The sequence below is a fragment of the Danio rerio genome, chromosome 24 (assembly GCF_049306965.1).
Source record: "Danio rerio strain Tuebingen ecotype United States chromosome 24, GRCz12tu, whole genome shotgun sequence".
NCBI lineage: Eukaryota > Metazoa > Chordata > Actinopteri > Cypriniformes > Danionidae > Danio > Danio rerio.
This window is the reverse complement of record NC_133199.1, coordinates 23,510,001-23,530,983: the sequence shown is the minus strand read 5'-3', so window position 1 is coordinate 23,530,983 and position 20,983 is coordinate 23,510,001. Positions and strand designations below refer to the sequence as shown.

General features: G+C 35.7%; 1 protein-coding gene across 1 annotated transcript in view; it reads right to left on the bottom strand.

The window, feature by feature from the left end:
• LOC556735 (solute carrier organic anion transporter family member 5A1) overlaps positions 1 to 20,983 on the bottom strand; it is a 107,381-nt gene that overhangs the window by 39,570 nt on the left and 46,828 nt on the right. The window contains exon 3 of the mRNA XM_679609.9: positions 2,823 to 2,955. Coding sequence (XP_684701.3) covers positions 2,823 to 2,955 — 133 coding nt within the window. The remainder of the gene's footprint in view (positions 1 to 2,822; positions 2,956 to 20,983) is intronic.

Below are 20,983 nucleotides of genomic sequence, written 5' to 3'. Positions count from 1 at the left end.
GCTATACTACTATTTGCTCAAGCAAAATTAAACAACATAAAATATATTGTAGATCTATTTTAAGAGCTAAAATACAACATATCGAGTTTGTTTTGACTTGTAACTCAGGGCCCTAAAATGAAAATAACCTGAAAACAAGCTATTAAAAAAAGGCTTAATAAAAAAAATAATTAATAAATAAAATGACGGGTAGGCCTAGTAACCTTATGATTTATGATGGTTTACAATATCACGAAAAAAGCACACTTATGATAGCCTAAGATAAATCTTTGTTTTTACATTTAAAATGATTAAAAAAAAAGTTTTTGAGTTGCGTGTTAACCGTGCCAAAATTTAACCAGTTTTCATGGTAATAACTGTGAATTTTAGTATCTTTTTTAGGTATTTTTCTGGCTACACTAATGCCTTAAAATGTAACTAAGTAATTGTTTTAAATGACATTAAATTGTAACATTTTGCTTTTCCCTAAAAATGATGTTGGTTGGATAATAGGCTACGTGAAGCGGGATGACTCGGTTAAGCTGATTTCACTATATTTATTTACCGGTTACGAATAGTCTGATCGTGGGTCAGCTTGCATGTGTGGGCATAATTTGACGTCTTTACCTAAAACTTTAAACATTCATATGTCTGTTATTTGAAATAAAACGGAAATAAGGAGAATAACATATGACTTAAAGCACTCGTTTGGCACTGAAGCCGATCCGTCTGCATTAATAAGCGGTATGCATTACTATCGTTAATAAAATTCGTAATAGCGAAACTGCATATTGTTATTACTATTAAAACGTAGCCTATATTACTGCCTTAGGTCAGGAACTTAGGCAGTAATGCAAAGTAATAATAAATGTGAATAAATAGCCTAAATGAAAGAAACAAGAGACCAAAATCAGTCACCAGGTCTAGTGCCCCCCTATGGATTTAAAGTGCCCCCTCAGTTTTGACTTCCTGGCGCCGGGCCTGCTCTGCACACACCTGGGAACCCTGGCTGCCTCTGTGTTGGAGTTCAAATGTTGCTGTGTCCAAAAGCAAAGGCTGCTACAACTGCAGCCACACAAATTAACCATGTGACGGAATAGCACTTTAGATTTGCTTAAAGTCATAATCGTCATAAACACAAATTAAGAAGTGAATTATTTTAGTCACATTGCTGAAGTGCAGTAAAGACATGTAAGCTCGGTAATCCAACTATTACCATCATGTAATATTTTTTATTTAACATATTTAAATTTTTTTTGCCACATTTTGCGACAGGATAAGCCATACACACACGACAGTTTGACACTATTCTCTGCACCTAGTCAGTAAAGCACCACAGACACACACATCTCCTCAAAGTGCACGCACACACCAGTCATCAGTCATCATTTATGCCATCCGAATAAAACAAAACAGAAGTTTTCTTTTCATTTGGCATTAAGTATCAAACTCCATTAAAACCGCTCTCTCCTATCAGTCCATACTCGCATCCAATAGCTCAGAGGTTTTCCAGTCAATAGAGTTTATAACTAAGTATTTTGCAGTGTTTGCATGTCATTTATGGCATAATTCATTAAAATAGAAGTAAAATAACATTTATTACAAGTTTATTTAAAAAAAAGCACCTAAATTGTTTTGCTGTTTGTGATTTTCTTTTATTTGAATAAAAATTGTCCATTCATATATATTTCTATATTAGCAAATATTTTGCTAATATTTTTAATTATATATAAACACTATTTTCCATTCATATATTAGCAAAATATTTAGCACTTTTGCATTTTTTTTTTCAGTTGAATAAAAGACTTTTAAGTTTTCCCTTTATATATTTTATCGTTAAGGATTCCAAAAAAATGTATAAAAATCTTGTCTCATTCTCATCAACCCAATCTTGTGTCTCATATTGTCACACCCCTACTAAATACATGTCTGAATATCTCTTTTGTTGGGTATAATTACAATTTAGTCTACATTTCAAATATTAGTTTATAACAAATAACTCAGGAGCAGTTATGGACAGATAGCTCATTTGCTCCAAAATTGAACTTCTCTCTTAACTTGAAACAAAAGTCAAAAGCATCTATTAATTTTGTAAGAAAAAAAATAATAATAATAAAATAAAATAAAAAGTTTCATTATTTTGCACGTGTATTTCAGAGTACATCACATTGAGTGAGCATTACAGACATGCAGAGAATCATATAGAGAGCTCAGGCAGAGGCACAAGAGCAGAGCTCATTAATATTCACAATCCTTCCAAATAAGGTAAAAGCAGAGCTTTTCATTATAAGGGCAATTGCCGGGTTTCTAAATAGGCTTGTCTACAATTTCTGAAGAATTTTTGGACCTATCCAAGTCATATAGATTTTATGTAAATATCACAGAACTATTTCAACATAATGCATTCTATCACACTTTTATAAAGAATACTTTTTCAGATATAAAAAGTACCACACTTAGCTTTTCAAAACATACTCCGAAAAATACAGGCATTCATTTCATCTTTTAAGGGGAAAATATGTCAAATTTTAGCAACAAATATGACAATTATACTGAAGAAGAAATTACTTTAAAATCTCCATTCAAGGAAAAAAATTACAGTATTCTGCAATAAATGAGGATGCATAACATTAGTGCCTTTATATAAAGAGATTCATCCAATCAATGACACCACAAATGACAATGTTAACTCATAGCTTGGGAATGAACACTGTGAAATGCGATTATACATTAACCCTTTGTGAATTATGAGAAACATGTAAAACATGATCCAAGATAACCCATGATTTAGTTTACCTTGTTTAGAATGACCAAGGTTATTCTAATGCAAGAACAGCACTTACCAGTTGCCAACAAAGCGTGGATCACTTTGCTCAATGTTGACGATGGTTTTGGGATCCACATAGAAGCCGATGAGAACGCCTCCAAGCAGGTACCCCGCAGCCGGCCCTAAAGCCCCCATCACATACATAATAGCTGAAACACACACAGACAACCACGTTACACAACAACACCCACATGATAACTTTTTTTTTATAACACGGCAGGTCAGATTAGGCTGTTAATATTCTTCCCACTTTTAGTGACACTCTTGACTCATTGGACCACTGAGTCAGACACACAGAGATGATGAACAGTGTGATGGGCTAATCATTAATAGTGCATCATGCTTTCACTCAGTAGAGGAACATTCTGTATTAGTAGTGTTTTTTTTCTAATGGACATACAGTACAGTTCTGTTTATACACCTGAAATGAAACATATTACATAGGGGAGATGGCACAAGTGGTGAAAAAAAAGTAAGAGTAATACAGAAGATTCTTTGTAGTGAATAAAAAATATATTCAGTACAGTATGCAGACTGTAATCCAATTAAAACCCAAATACATTTGTTCTGAAAACAAATTAGTTTTCAAAACCCATATGATTTTTCATTTTTAGAAGGTAGAATAATATAAAATGCCACATGTATTCCAACAAATTCATTTAATGTGATTTCTCATATGAGATAGACACAGTCTGTTCTTATTAGTACTGTATATCTGAAACATGCATGCTACCAACCAATGTATTCCAAGACTCCCAACAGGACCAAACAAGTTCTGTTAGGCGAATACAAAAAACATACTGTCCGATTAATGAAACACAACTGATGGCACAAATGGCTTTTATGAGCCACTAGTTGTTCTGTCTTACTCTTACTCCCAGGGCTGTTTATATTGAAGTTGATATTAAGCCACACCATGTTGGCGTTTCATAACATGTAATTTTTACGAAGTGGGTCATAAGCCCAACGTTCAACCCCAAATCTGAAGGACCAGGACATACACACATACACTACGGACAATTTAGCCTACCCCATTTACCTATAGCGCATGTCTTTGGACTTGTGGGGGCAACCGGAGAAAACCCACGCGAACGCGGGAGGAACATGCCAACGCCACACAGAAATGCCACCTGACACTGCAGGGGCTTGAATAAGCAACCTTTTTGCTGTGAGGTGACAGTAAAGCTGCACGAATAATTGAAAAAATATTGCAATCTCGATTCGACCCCCACACGATCTTAATTCAGCATTTTTCTGATTCAGCCAATTATATTTTTAAGTTCTGAAGAGAAGCGTAAAGGCGGTCACACAAGCTTTTCAAATTGTTTTATTCACATTGCTCAGCAAAGTGGACATCTCAATAAGATGTTGAAAAAGTCACTTACTGTATTAATAAGGTATATTTCACCCAAATATGTCATTTCTGTCTTCATATAATGATGTAATTGAGGCCGCGAATCACACGTGAGCTGACAGTGTGTGTACCAGGGGGAGGATGTACGTGAATGATGTCTACTTTAGTAAACAAAACCTGCATAGCCTGTTAATAAAGTTGTAAATAACGATGTAATAACCATGCTGGGGTGACGCGGTGGCGCAGTGGGGAGCGATGTCGCCTCACAGCAAAAAGGTCGCTGGTTCAAGCCTCGAATGGGGCATTTGGTATGTTTGTGGGGAGTTTACATGTTTACCCCATTTTTGTGGAGTTCTCTCCGGTTGCTCCCACAAGTCCAAAGACATGTAGTACAGGTGGTAAGCTAAATTGTCTGTAGTGTATGTGTGTAAATCAAAATGAATAGGTGTTTCCCAGTGATGTGTTGCAGCTGGAAGGGCAACCGCTGCGTAAAACATATGCTGGATAAGTTGCCGTTTCATTCTGCTGTGGCAACCCCAGATTAATAAAGGGACTAAGCTGCAAGGAAAATGAATGAATGAATAATCGTGCCGCCCACTAGTTTTTCTTGAATACAAAAAATATACACTCTGCAATTTAAGTAGCTAATCCAGCTGACAGAAATCACCCATGAAACAGTTCAACCAAGCTTATCAGATGCAGGCAGTGAAAAGAAACTCAATATAACTGACTCGCATAGAAGAACTCCTAAGCTGATTCTTATTAGCAAAGAATGTATTTGATTCACTGACATGATATGTTGTACTTCAGGCTCATGAGAAATCTGCAGACAACATAAAGAGACATTATGTGTATTATTATGAGCATTATATTTTGTCTTCTTTGGGAAGGAGGCAGGTACTGCATTCTACAGGGAGTGAACATTTAGAATTTAATTTAACTTATGCTAGAATTTTTTTTTTTTTTTTCAGCCAATGTTGACGTGATCTTCAAACTGGTTTTTCTATAAGAGTTTTAAAGAAAAGTTATTGTTTTAAAGCAATAGGTTAAATGTTTTTCTAGATATTTAAATAATAAAATATGTTAAAAACTTTGATCTCTCACTAGCATAAAATTAAAAAAAGAATAAAAATATGCACACTAACACACTAAATCATAATGTGCGAAACTTGCTGGTTTATAAAACATCCTAAAAGCTTGTTTAAACAAATGTTAGCCATTTTATCAAACTATCACATCAACATTATAAAACATGTTACAAATCTTTCTAATAATGGCTTGACCTTAAAGGGTCACGAAACACCAAAACACATTTTTTGAGCTGTTGACAGTCGTATATGTGTCCCACACTGCTAAAAACACTATTAGGACACCTATATTTCACTAAAAAGTGTAAACTGGTTGTTTTGCATCATTTCAAGCAAATTCGTGCATCCGGTTTGAAACGAATTTTTGAAGCTGCATCACGGTCATAATAGCGTGTATTCCAGCGTGCAGACTGGACGTCTGTACCAGAGTGTGCCTTATTACGTCTCAGAGTGTGCTGCATTAATGCATGAGTAAGGCTTGGTTTAAACCAATCAGCGCGCTCTATTGTGCAACTTCATTAATATTCATAACTGTCACAGTGTTTAGACGACAGAGACACCAAAACAAGCGTGAAGTGTTGCTTTTATAGTTTGCTGCAGTTAAGTTTTGCTTTCATTTTCTCTCTGTGAGAGCGCAGCTGGAGTCACTTGTGGATTAACAGTGTACGCGACGGTCGACAACAATAACTTACGTGTCTAAGGAGGAACATTGTTTACCTGAGAGCTGTTCTTATCTGCAAACGCTGAGATCCGGATTCGCTTGTAGTCTTCTCTTAATAAAGACGCGGCTCAGTTGCTGGTGATTGTCCTGTCTCTACAGATTTGGTGAGCGACCAGTGCTCTTAGTTTATTCAGTTTGTGAGTGTAAACATGTTAGCACCACAACCAAAATTTAACCTCGTGTAGGATTTTCACCGCATTTTGTGACCGGATTAACACTTTCTGAAACTACCTGCCATGTGCATCTAAGTTTTCGGGAAATGCGGAAGGTTTTTTTCTCTAATTCGCCGTGCGGTATCAAACATTGCATGAAAAATACACGCTTAGAGCAGTTCCTCAAATCAAATATCTTGTTTGTCGTGAGGGGCATAAATGAATTCCCTGAATGAAAGAGCCAAACTGCAGTTAAAGTCCACCATTTAATAATTTGGCAAATAATTTGACTACAGATATCCATGTAAACACAGTCACTTTCTCCCCTGTGTGTGTGTGTGTGTTTTGAAACTCAGCGCGTGCCCAAATACACTCCCACACCATCCCTCTTTAGTTCCTCCGACACTCCCTCCTAAACAGAGCTGGATACGCCCACTTTTCTGACTTTTTCCAAAGTAGAGGTGTGAAAGCACCCTGCTGAAACGAGGGGGTTTCATGGCCCTTTAAAATCTTTAATTTTTAAGTGTTCAAACTTCTGACCTTCAAACCTGAAGACCTTAAATGCTTTCAAACGTTCTGATCACCAAGCCACCAATAAAATAAATTAACTTTGTTTGCATCTTGTTGGCAACAGTTGTTTATAGAAAGGAATCAACAGATGTTTAGTATTGTCGTGTCATACATTAAAACATCAAGAAAATAAGCTGCGTAGTATGCTTCCTGTCAGGTCTCATTAGTGATTTTATTTGGTACCTCAACAAGATTAGCCAACAGTTTTGTAGATTCAGCCTTCATCCGTTTAAGTAGATTGTAGTCGCACGACTGGAAATAGCCAACGGGTGATAATGTAAATGACTGTTCAGTGCACTGACTAACTTTAAAACACTTTAGCTGCATTTGCCTATCCTCAATATAGACAGGTGCATATGCAAGGCTCGATTACTTTGTGTTTTTGCTTTTGATTCTGGATGTGTATATTGTCAGTAGATCCTACAGACATCCATTCACAAAAACCAACAGTAGACTCATGGCTCGTGCGAATCCCAAGCTGGTTCTTCTCCAGCCAGAATATCATACAGAAGATAGGTGCAGCCACACGACTATAGGCCTGATCTCTAATCTGTCTCTGAACGGGTGAAGGTTTGGCCAAAGGCCTATAGGGTTATATAACACAAGCACAAACCTGTTGAAGGAGACAGATAAGTCACTTTTTATTTGATGTAAACAGGACTACACTGGCTTAAACTCTTGTCTCCTGTCCTTTCAAGAGACCTCTGTAAAACCAGAGCTGAGAGACTGAGCCAAATCTAATAAATACACACTCACTCAGGCAGAATGGTGTGACATTTGGGCAAAGGCATTTCACACTGTGAACCTTATTTAGCAATGGTGATGATCACACTTTGAATTGTTGAATTTTGTCTGTTTGATTACAAACTCTGTTCTGCAGGGAAGTTCTAATTAAACCTTGTATACATCACACACAAGCAGTACAATACTGCATGACTGTTTACAATGAATGTGACAAGTCTACAGCTGTAAAGGGATGCCCTGCTCCAATTATAATATATTCTAAGTGCTCATGCTACTTCTGACATGAAGGATAAATGGATTTGAAGCATTTATTTGGTTGCATCTGGACCTGGTATAGACTTTTAGCTGCTGCAGGCTAAAGGCTGATTTATACTTCTGCTTCTGCTATACTTCTGCTACTGCTTCATTTTAGAAGTGTTATTGCTGAGAAACCCAAACAGTACACAGAAGTGCACGACGACTCGAAAGGCATGCACCGTGGGCCACGCCATTCACTCTACGCAGAAGTATTAATCAGCCTAAAGCATCAACTAGTTAGAACTTTAATCACCATTTAACTAAAGTCCAACCCCAAACTTTAGCCAACCACAGTACATCACATGTATTTAGAACTAGTGTTCCTGATTCAAGCAAGCCCAAACACAACATAACACTTTGCGTACAGTGCATCAAGAAAGTATTCATAGAGCTTCAATTTTTCCACATTTTTTTATGTTAAAAATGTTATGTTATGTATCTACACACAATTCCCCATAATGACAATGTGAAAAAAATATATATATTTTTTGGAATTGTGGCAAATTACTTAAAAATAAAAACCTGAAAAATCACATGTACATAAGTATTCACATTGACGTGAAGCTCTAAATTGAGCTCAGGCACATTCTGTTTCCACTGATCATTCTTGGGATGTTTCAGCAGCTTAATTGGAGTTCACCTGTGGTAAATTTAGTTGATTGGACATGATTTGAAAAGGCATGCACCTGTGTATATAAGGTCCCAGGGTTGACAGTGCATGTCAAAGCACAAACCAAGAATGATGACAAAGGAATTGAGTGTAGACCTCCAAGACTGGATTGTCTCGAGGCACAAGACTGGGGAAGGTTACAGAAACATTTCTGCTGTTCTGAAAGTTAAAGTGAGCATAGTGACCTCCATCATTCGTAAGTGGAAGATGTTTAGAACCATCAGGACACTTCCTAGAGCTGGCCGGCCATCTAAGCTTAGTGATCGAGGGAGAAGGGACTTAGTCAGGGAGGTGATCAACAACCCAAAGGTCGCTATGTCTGAGCTCCAGCGTTCTTCTGTGGAGAGAGGAAAACCTTACAGAAGAACAACCATCTGTGCAGCAATCCACCAATCAGGTCTGTATGATAGAGTGGCCAGACTGAAGCCACTCCCAACCTGGAATTTGCCAAAAGGCATCAGAAGGACTCTCAGACCATAAGATTCAAAATTCTCTGGTCTGCTGAGACTAAAATTGAACTCTTTGGAGTGAATGCCAGACATTACGTTTGGAAAAAACCAGGTACCGCTCATCACCAGGCTAATACCAACCCTACAGTGAAGCATGGTGGTGGCAGCATCTTGCTGTGGGGATGCTTTTCAGCAGCAGGAACAGAAAGACTATTACGGATAGAGGGAAATTTGAATGCAGCAATGTGCAGAGGCATCCTGAATAAAACCTGCTTCAGAGGGCTATTGACCTCATACTGGGTCGACGGTTCATCTTCCAGCAGGACAAAGACCCAAAGCACACCGCCAAAATATCAATGGAGTGACTTCAAAACAACTTAGTTAATGTCCTTGAGTGGTCCAGCCAGAGCCCAGACCTAAATCGTAATGAACATCTCTGGAGAGATCTGCAAAATGGCTGTACACCATTGATTTAAATCCAACTTAATAGAGCTTGAGAGGTACCGCAAAGAGGAATGAGCAAAAATTCACAAAGACAGGTGTGCCAAGCTTGTGGCATCATAATCAAAAAGACTCGATGCTGTAATTGCTGCCAAAGGTGCATCTATAAAGTATTGAGCAAAGGCTGTGGATTCTTATGTACATGTGATTTTTCAGCTTTTTTATTTTTAATAAATTTGCAACAATTTCAAAAAAAAAATTTCACATTGTCATTATGAGATTTTCTGTGTAGAATTTTGAGGTAATAAATGAATTTAACCCATTTTGGAATAAGGCTGTAACATAAGAAAATGTGGGAAAATTTAAGAGCTGAATACTTTCCAGATGCACAGTATATCTAGAGATAATGGACCTTTTTCACAAGACTGTTATGACGCATTTAATGGGAATCAGCATCTGAAATCATCCAAGGTTTTTAATATTTAGATGAACAAAAAACCTGTTAAATTATTATATGTATTATATGATCTTCGCATTAAAACCAAAAAAAAAAAAAAAAAAAAATTGCCACTTACAGTATGTGAGGTGTTTGGAACACTGTGTCTATGTGCAGAACCATAAATTTGATATTGTTCTCTCTTCTGGCTGCCATTATCAGTCTCACAATTTTTTTAACACCATCATGGAATTTTTCTTTTATTATTTCAGCAAATAGGATTGTTAAAACTAATAATGATCATTGTTCTCTCCCTGCACTCTAGTTTACCCAACTTCTGCTAATGAGTGCAAACGTGAAATGTATCCATAACAAACAGGTATAGCACGGTTAGCACCATCATGTCATGGGAATGATAATTATAATGATGCAGTTTTTTTCAATACCATTTAAAAACTTTTAACTAATATAAACTGCAGTCACACTTTATTTAAAGATACAATTCAGGTTATAATTAAACCATTAACTAAGCCTTTTGCCTCAATAAACTCTTAATTTAGCATTTTAACTACTACCTTAATAACTATTTTTAAGTCATAGGATTAGGGATGAAGAATACAATCATGCAGTATATGAAGTACTAATAAACAGTCAATATCTTAATAATAAGCTGGTAATAAGCCACGAATGAGAATATGTAAACTTGAGTGCTTAAACTTAAACAAGAGTGCTACTTAAGCTTTATTTCCATTCAATTAAATGCAACGTATACAAGCAAATGACAATCCCTAACATTCTCTTTGCCCTTAACGAATCCATAGTAATCCAGTTTAAAAAGAACGTATAAAGTCATTTTCACACTATGTGGCATGTCATAGCCAAGTAATAACACAGCATAGAGTCTGAAACACGTCTCAGAAGCCTCCCATAATACACTTCAAAGCCTAAGCTGAGGAAATCAAGCTGCAGGCTTTCCCCACAATGCCATTTATCAACTATTCACAAGGGTGGCTTTCTTTGCAAACTCAGAAACACCAGAGTCCCATCTACTTGGACTTCTCTAACATTCAATCAGCCTTATCTGCAGCGTAGTTAAATACCAGGTTCCTCTAGAATACCCGCAGAGACAATAGGGAGTAAGAAAAATGATTCCTAAAAGCACAAATGCTGCTGATAAATGTTCTTATCAGCCCAAAGCAGAAATGCCCAGGACACAAGACCAAACAAGCAGCCAATATACAACAAACAGAGAGAGGAAACGAGCACAGTAGCTACCAGAAGAATAAACTGCCCTTGTCTGAAACATTACAGTCATCAATTAATTAATCGATTCAAGACGTTTTATTAGTGCTTCTGTGGCACCAGGCTTTAGGTTTTTACTACACTGCATAAGCAGATGGAAATTAGCTCTAATGACAAAATGAAATGTGAAGAACGAGTTCTCAAATCAGCGTGGCATGTCATTACACTAATGCTTCAATGCTAATTCACTTTAACAATAACAAGCGCTCACACTGAACATAATGAATATTAGAAAAGACTAGAGGAGAATCCTCTAAAGCCCTGCTTAATAAAGTTTAATCTTGTTTAAAATGTTAGGTAATTGAGAAACTATACTCTGTATAAATAATTTGCTCCCCTTACACTCTTACTGAAGAGAGTTGACGTCCTTGAATGAATGTGGAGATTAAACCAGTCTATTAATATTCACATAATTGTGGTGCGAAATGTGGTCATGAAGTGGCAGATATAGCCTTGATAACAATACAAAAACATGTGGTGCATTTTTATTGTGTAAAGAAATACTTAGCATGCCAGTCTATCAGTGAGGGCCGAGCTGAGAGCTTGAGCCAGCTTTGAATTCTTTGGCACAGTAAATATCACAGAAATAGACTGTTTGATGTTGTAAACGGAAAAAAGCCTGTTTTAGCTTAAGAGTAAAAAAAATACAAAAGGTAATCTGTGAAATTGAAGTTAAAAAAATAATATATAATTGCATTACTTGCATGAGATATAATATCCAAAACATATAAAAGTCCCATTGTGAGATATAGTAGCAACTACACTGTGACAAATTAAAAGGTTATTGATGGATCCATGATGATTTTTTTTAACATTCATGGAATCTTTCCATTCTACAAAGAAGAAGAACAAGAATGGATTAAGACTCTTAAGTTAACCCAAAATTAGTTGTTCCCTGCAGTGCTAATTTTGACAGCAAATTTTGATTGTCTTTTGACTAAAATACCATTTTAGTTTTAGTCTTCTGAATCATTTTAGTTTTAGTCAACTAAACTTTATAATATTTTAGCTGACTAAACCTACTCTAGATTTAGTCAACACTAGATTTAGACAATCGCGGCAGACAACACGTGAACCTAGCGCAGATAGTACTGTAGACGCAGCTAAAATGAAACACGCGAGAATGAAACACTCCTCACGAAAATGAATAGCAGGATCATATGAATTTAAGACTGACCGATGTGATATAGTTAGATATAATATTATTGTCGTCATCATAACTTCATTGCTATTTAGTTTTCGTCTGTAGAAACTTGTTCCTCACAAAAATTATGACAAAAATTAGTCAACAAAATTAACACTGGTTCTCTGACAAAGTATTACTGTATGATAACCTTGAAAAAAAATGGTTTAACAGTAATGAAACTAGTGTTATGAAATATACTCTTTTTAAATGAATTAATTTGTCTGCTTTGAATACAATGGCTGCATGTGAAATCACATACTTCCATGCTTTACAGTTTGCTAAAAAATATTATGCAAGCTGAGTAGTATGTCCAAATTCACAGAGTTTAAAAAAACATTATGCGAGAAGTACCCAGATGACCTACTACCAGTGAGATTCTGAAGTGCTTAACCGATGGATGCTATTCTATCTCCTGATGCAACGTGAGATAATTCACGATTGGGAGTGAAGCATGTATATCAGGTGATTATGACAAAATGGCATTCATAGTTCATCCAAGCTCCATTCGTACAACTTGCATTCATACTGTATAGAACACACTTTTCTGTTGGTTGAGTAGCACATTCAAATTCAATTGCAGTATCTACTGAGTAGTAGGCAATTTCAGAAGTCATTCATTCATTCATTTTCTTTTTGGCTTAGTCCCTTTATTAATCTGGGGTCGCCACAGTGGAATGAACCTCTATCTTATCCAGCATATGTTTTAGGCAGCAGATGCTCTTCCAGCTGCAACCCATAACTGGGAAACACCTATGCTTCGGAAGCAGTCAAAAAAAAATATTTTGAGAAACATTTAAAATACTTTGCAACAGTATATGACAGGCTAAATAATTCAAATGAATCATTTGACTTCTGCTGTGTTTATTAGTTTCAAAAACACTGATCTATTTATGACCTAAAACAACATCTTTGGATATCTTCTTTGCTGGATATACTGTTGTGATAAACTGTCGCCTGGTGATTTCCAAAAATCTATTTATTTTTTTTAAACCATAAGAATTAACATATTTTATCCATAAATATACTGAAAATAAAAATAGTCATTTATAGTTACTATATAGTGACTATAGTAGCTTATGTTTACTAGTTCTAGTGGATTGCGACCCCTGGGTTAATTACATTATATTAAAGGCAGCAATAGCGTCAGATGCATTTTGATTTTATAACATCAGGTTATACTTTCTGGCACATTTTAAGCACTGACACATTTAATTGGTGTGTCTGCATCATGCATTGCAAGGTTTCTGTATTTATAACCACCTCAGAGGATATTGGGGGTCGCGAGTCACTGGCATTGTTATTTTGGGGGTCGCGGGCTGAAAAGTTTGGGAACCCCTGCTCTAGTGCATGGTAGTGAATTTTAAAAACAAGCAGAAATATGTACTGTATAAATGAATATGGTTTATGTTTGGTATTTTATTTATTTGTTTTGAATTATTTGTATATTATTTCCAAAGCTTCTTGAATGTATTTGTGTGTGGCTGACTCTTCTGACTATTGTGATAATGGTGTGAAAACCCTGTGTACCCTAGCGTGTACTCTAACATGTCAGGAACTTAAAATAAACACAAGAAAATAATTCAGTCTAACATGTAAAATCTGAAATAGTACAAGGCATCATTAAATAAATATACTAAATAATGAAAAAAAAAAATTCATAAGACCAAACATTTGCTCATCATACATACAGAAGACAAGTGACATAATATGCTTAATAGCTATTTAAGCATCGGATCCAATGGCACATGCAAGAATCCCTGTTTGAGGTAAGGCTACTCTCAGCATGGTACAAGTGCCAAAGGGCTGCTAATGGTCTAGAAGACACATCACTGCTTATACAGTAAATTTTCAAATAGGCAAAATCTCTATAATTAAACTGATGACATTTTACAAGAATCCAAGTACAGATAAGAACACATAAGTGCGTCCAATGGCATACATCATGTATTTTTTTCTAGAAGTACAATCAAAGCCTTCACTCTGAAAATTTAGAAATTTCGAAAAAGGACAAGAGCAATTTAAATACCAAGATGATTCACTTAATTAACCCTTAAAATAAAGTGTTTAATGAAAAACACTTCATGCACAAAATGCTTCGCATAGCGTATTGGGTGCTGAGGTTGTTTTACTTTATTTTTGATTGTGCACGCAAAATTCTTCCATGTAAGTAATTATGGCACCTTCCAATGGTGACTGAGGTTGTAATCATGATAGGTATTATTTGGTAGTTTGGTTGTTTATTTCACTAACTTAGTAATCATTAAAGTCACGTGGGAAATGTTTAAATTTCCATTCAGTAAACAAACAAAAAAACATTGTTCAATTAATGTATAGTGTAGAATTTGGGATGCAACTATACTGAGAAATACACTTATTCAACTGTTCATTAAAGCCAATCACAAAGCAGCCATACAGCCATGATCTGCTCAAAATGAGCATCAGAATCCAAAAGAATGGTGAGGTAATCGACCCCCTATCCTCACGGCTAATTTGAATATTGTTCCAGGACCAAGAATAGTGTTGATCAAGACAAGATGTTTATTTATTAACCTAAAACCATTGACAAGCGAACACAAAAGCAGCTTTGGAGCTTATAAAGCCAATTCACAATCATTAACTTAAGTCCAACGCCAATTGATCAACTATATTATTCATCATTACCAGTCTCCGTACAATTCACCTCAAATGTCACACAGGTGAGCATGCACATATTTCATCCCTGATTGTGTAACAGCTTTGTTTAGCTCAATTGATCATGTTAATAGTGTTATGCGTGGACGGAGGGTGAAGAAGGGTCATTTAATTGGAGAACCTTCAAGGTTGCTTGTTGCCTGGCAGAAATCCAAGGTAGATTTTACCTCAGCCCAATGTGCTTTTTCTCCTCCTTCCTAGAAAGGACAGAGGTGCTTGCTGAGGAGGAAAACATGCTGGCTGTGCAATACCAAAGTGTTATAATCAACGTCAACAACTGACGTCACAAACCAAGCATGCTTCATGAATTTCAAATGAACCTTTGCTATGAAACGTACACATCACACCTTTTCAGCAAATCTGTCGCAGAATAAGTCAGTTGACACAAATGAAGTGTTGGCAATGTGGTCTCAAAAACATTTTAAAGCTTTCAATTAGATAACCGAAAAGTGGAAAAGAGAGCTGAAGGAAATTTATGTTGCAGCTGTGCCGCAAATGTGAAGCACAAATGCTGAAACACGCATCAGTGACATTCAAGGACATCTCTTTTTACAGGATGAACTCCAGCTTACGCCAAAAAAAAAGTGATTTAGTTTGAACAGATCATGTGATGATTAAAATGTGTGTGATGGGACGCTATATACATAATACAAAAAGATTTTTACAAACCTAAACAATTAAAATGTTTTGATCATTCTAAAATCGCTGAGCCACAATTCATCATCAAAGTGGTTTGATAAATGTTTTGTACAACCAAAATATGGGAACCCAAAACAACTCTAAGGTAGTTAATTTCAACACTTTGAAAGCGTCTCATGGGGACCACTCTCAACAGAGCTAGATCAACACTTTCAAAAGTGCTGGCACAATGACACCGACATTAGGGTTAATTTTAACTCTGGGCAGATTTAAAAATGTAATTATATTTAACACCGCCCGGTGTAGAGTAAATTTTATGTTGGTGTTCGGTGCATTTTTTTAACTTTAATATATATCCACCAAGTGTTGGATAGATAACTCCTCGATTTTGCACTGGATCAAATCAATTCTAACTCTTATTATATTAATTTATCAAAATCTAACTCTATAATGTCAACACTTTATTCTGAAATGCTTCAACACCAAGAATTTAACTCTGATGAATTTGCCGTGTATGGTATTATAGGTTTGTGCATAAATCTAATTTGTATTTTTGGATGGAACCAGCTAGAGATCTCTTTTTTGGTGACAAAAAGCTGATAAAAATTAACTATACATGTGCAGTATACACAAGACATTTAAATGGTTGAACCAGGTATTGCACACCTGGTTCAAAACACACACAAGCGCAGGTTGCCAGATTGACGACACCAACAGGAGCAAGCCTGCCTATCAAGCCTAAATGCTGATTTAGGTCATGTTCTAAATAAAAGCAACAGCACGCAATAGAAGGAATATTCTCCATAATAAAAGGAGTTTTTGTTTTAAACAACACCTGAACTTGATATTTTATAAACAGCTTTTATTTCTTGCAGCTGAATAACAGGACTGACAATGATCACCACAGGTACACCTCATGTGCTTTATTCTGTGTTAAATACTAATACTGAGAGTTTGAATTTCTTTTTACATGTCATTTATTGCCATACTACTGAAAGCAGCGGCAGATCTTGAAAATAAATGCTTGAAATTGAACTTTAGAATTGTGACTCAGTGCAAGCCAGCACATATCAGTGATTTGGCATGCACATTTAATTATGTAAAGAGATTTAATATGTAATAATTAGATCATAAACTTTACCATTCTGTTGGAGTGCAGCAAGTGCACTATTCTGTGCTTCTGAATGGCTTTATTTAAATTTCTGTCGTGTTCCGTTTGGTACAAATTGCTTATCACTGTGTATCTCATCATGTAGTGTGTTGTTAGGATATGGGGTTACAATGTAACCTGCTCACTTAATGTTTACGTTTGTAATGTTTATATTATTTGCCAACTAACAAATATGGAACTCTAAATCTGCTTCCCATTTCATGGTCTGCTACTGTCCATCAGAGGTCACATTTTGGTCGCAGACGCACAATTTGCCTGAATGAATCAAATATGCGTTTTTTCTCAAAGGCAACCCGGGGTGCTTGAATATAATTAGCTGAAGTGTCATTGGGGGGGTTAAGGAACCAAAACACAGACAAACGTTCCAGCATGAAAAGCACATTTTCAAAGCAGAATATCTGACTTCAGCATTGTTTTTTTAGATAAACAAGAATGTTCACATTTTTCATAAATTGGCATGTTTCCTAAATATTTCCAAACATATGATACTTTTTATGTTTTTAAAAGAGTCAAAAAGTTACATACAGCACCTTAAAGCTGATATTGAAGCAAAAACTAAAATAATATTTTCCTCAATTAATAACAATTTATAAAAAATTATTGCATCTATTACTACTATTGGTATACTAATAATACTGTAATACTAATGATAGTAAGAAAACATTAAAAATATGTACATAAATATTTACACTTTAAAAAGTATACACATGAACAATATAAAATAGTATACTACAAAAACAGCTTAGCGTAATAGTGCAAATATAAGCATCCCTATTCTTTTAAAAACAAACAAAGATTAAATAACGCTAAAGAACTGGAATCATACATTTATATTAGAATCACTAATGAGTTTACAAGCACATGCTAGGTCTCTATAGAGAAGTGCAGTGGGTGTGTTCTCATCTTCTATGTGTAATGGATATATTAACATGGCTTGTTGCATAGTTCAAGGAAAAGACTCAAAGTTTAACTGAACTGCTCCTCAACTCATGAAGATTTGCAATTACCACAGAAGGAGATGACGTCTGGCATGGACACCTTGCATGCTAAATGAGCTACGTCCCCAGTGGTGAAAACAATTAGAGAAAATGAATCAATTGATTTCATAACATAGCATAAAATGAAAGTCAGCTTGCGAACACTGTTGTGAAAGAGGTTGCACAAGGTGAAGTCCATTCACTAGAAATAATTATTAGCCCTTAACAGCCTGAAAACAACTGAGCATGAAGCATATGATGAAATAAAACAGCGCAATGGCCCCCGAATGTCACCGATTGTGCCCTGTGGGGGATTCATTGAATGACTTCTGTTTTTTTTTTGTCTTGTTCTGTTATGAACATGAGGCTGATTAAATATGGGCATGAGTTGTATAATCTCACATTGGGCTCTAATGAAGCCTCGTTCCCCGAGAGATTTGGGCTCAACAACAACAGCAGCTCCCAAAACAGCGTTCAGTGGGGGTGAAGTGCAGAATATGAGTTCAGAGAAAGCCTTTCAGCCTTTTTGTTGTCACGAAAGAAGTGATGTAACCAATAAAAAGCAGCATTCAATGTGAAACACAGCAGAAAATGAATTTAAAACCTGTCATCATTCACTCGTCCTCATGTCATGCTAGTCACATAAGACTCCTCTTTCAAAGAAAAACATGAATTGACACATTTTCATCAATTTGAAAGACTTCTGTCCCTCCACTGAAAGCCTGTTCATGCAAAACTTTGATGGCTTAAACGGTTTATAACACTGATCACATAATATAAACTAAGGCACTACCATATCTGATGGATGCATGAAACTGGTCTGCCTCATGACACACAAGACTGAACTTCATTTGCCAGGCAAACCATAAATTGAGCTTCTCTAAATGCTGTAATGTTGAATGTTTATATGCAAGTGAAATCATAAATGAAATCTGTTAATTGTATGAACTATTTTTTCAGAAGACTTGGATTAAACAGCTCACTATTGTATTTATTTTTGATATCTGAACATTCTGAGGTATTTAATGTTTTGGAAGAACAGACCATCAAGGGAGGAAATGCAAATATTTTACTGTAGATTTGATCAAACTAATTCCATTAGTGTTCTGAAGATAAACATGTCTTAATAATTGAAACAACATTACATTTTATTAATTTAATTCTAAATTTTGTGAGTAAATACTGTCAAATGAAAACTACAGGTAGTTATAAATTTTTCCTCAAGAAATTGAAGAGGCAACTGAATATGTATGTAGAACTAAGATTTTTAGCCGAAACTTTAATTCAATTCAATTTTCATTGGCATGACAAATGTTACAAATGTATTACCAAAGCATTTTTTAAAGTTCACATAAAAAAGAACACACACATATAATAAAAAAACATAGTAAACGCAGAAAATAGTAGTATTAGTAAAAAGAAGTTAGAAAAAAGATATACAGTATATTATTATATATGTAACCCACCAGTCCTACTGCGCCCAACCCGGTCTCAACCGGCGATTCTTTTTATGGGATTCAGTTGCTTTAACAAGGAGGCTAAAGACCATGGCCTCTAGCATCTGTCGCTAGAGCACCTTTTGAGGTCAGAGGAGTGAGGTTTACCTGCATATCACTTTGCTACCTGGCCTCTGTTACACACACACACATGCGCGCACGCACGCACGCACACACACACGCATGCACGCACGCACGCGCATGCACGCACGCACGCACTCGCACTCGCACTCACACACACACACACACACACGCACACACACATATATATATATATATATATATATATATATATATATATATATATATATATATACATATATATATATATATATATATATATATATATATATATATATATATATATATACACATATATTTTTTTAAATATATAAGTAATATGATATAATAATAAATCAGAATAATCTATACTTTTAACAATCAACATTTTAAGATAAACCCCTAATAAAAACAATAATAATTCGTATATTTACAATGATTCATTTATAATAATCTAGATGTGTTTGTGTGTGTGTGTGTGTGTGTGTGTGTGTGTGTGTGTGTGTGTGTGTGTGTGTGTGTGTGTGTGTGTGTGTGTGTGTGTGTTTACAAAAGCATCACTAGCTACGTTTCCACCTATTTTTATTCACATTTTGGAGATGCACATAAAAAACGGTTAATAAAACCGCCAAGATGCGCATCAATTTTGAAAATGCGCATAAAAAACATATGCGCATAACTGAGTAGAATAAACTTTTTATAAGACAAGAAAAAATGTGCATAAACTACTGTATGATGGAAACACCTTTATGCACAAATTTCAGCGTGTGCATTAAAAAAAGTCAGATGATTTTGTTATAAGAGATCATGTGATGATAAAAATATGTGTGAATAGATAAACCAGCAGGCTGAGCACATTGTAAAACATCTGAAATGTTGTTTTGGTCATTCTAAAACACCCTAACAGTTTCAGTATTAAGTGTTGTTATATTATTAAATACCTCTAGAACTGTGTAGTGCGTCTGTGCTCCACATCTCACACCTTCAAACGCCACTGCGCATTCACTGTGTGTCAAGATTGCTTTCTGAGGCGCAGGTCATTTAATAAATGAAAAAAAGATTCACACAGTTTCTTCTACCGCAGCAAATGACACAAGTGACAATTTCATTTGTTTTGACTGGTTTGACAGAAACGCTGCTTTATTCGCATGCCTTTTATGAGATAATCCAGTTTTGCACATAAATTGAATTAGCATTTTTGGATGGAAACATAGCTACTGATGTTTTTAATGTTCTCCTCTTTCTTTTTGTGACAGACAATAATGTGTTGTGCCGCTAATAAGACACAATCAGTTTTTTTTTTCCTAGTAAATATTTAAACAGTTGTGTTTTATTGTCTAACTCAGTGAATTGAGGGTATATGCTCTGGAGTTCAGGATAGAATTGGTGATTCATAAAATGCAAGTGGATACCAGGACCTGGTCAAAAATATGTACAAAACAAACCAGGCAAATCAAAATGAATACCAATTGCACTTGAAAATACACTGAGGTCTCCATCTGTATATGTTTATGACACTGAAAGTGCAGAGAGCCGCTGACACTACATTTTATGAATCACCAATGATCACACCTGAGTTAAAAATTTTCTTTAATTACCTGCTGAAGAAAAAAGGAACCTACATCTTGGATAACGTGATGGTGCTTAAATGTTCATTTTAAAGTCTTTTAAATGTAAAAGAGGTGCCAGGCAGCGAGGCCCAGCTACTGTAAGTACACGGCACTGAATCCCTG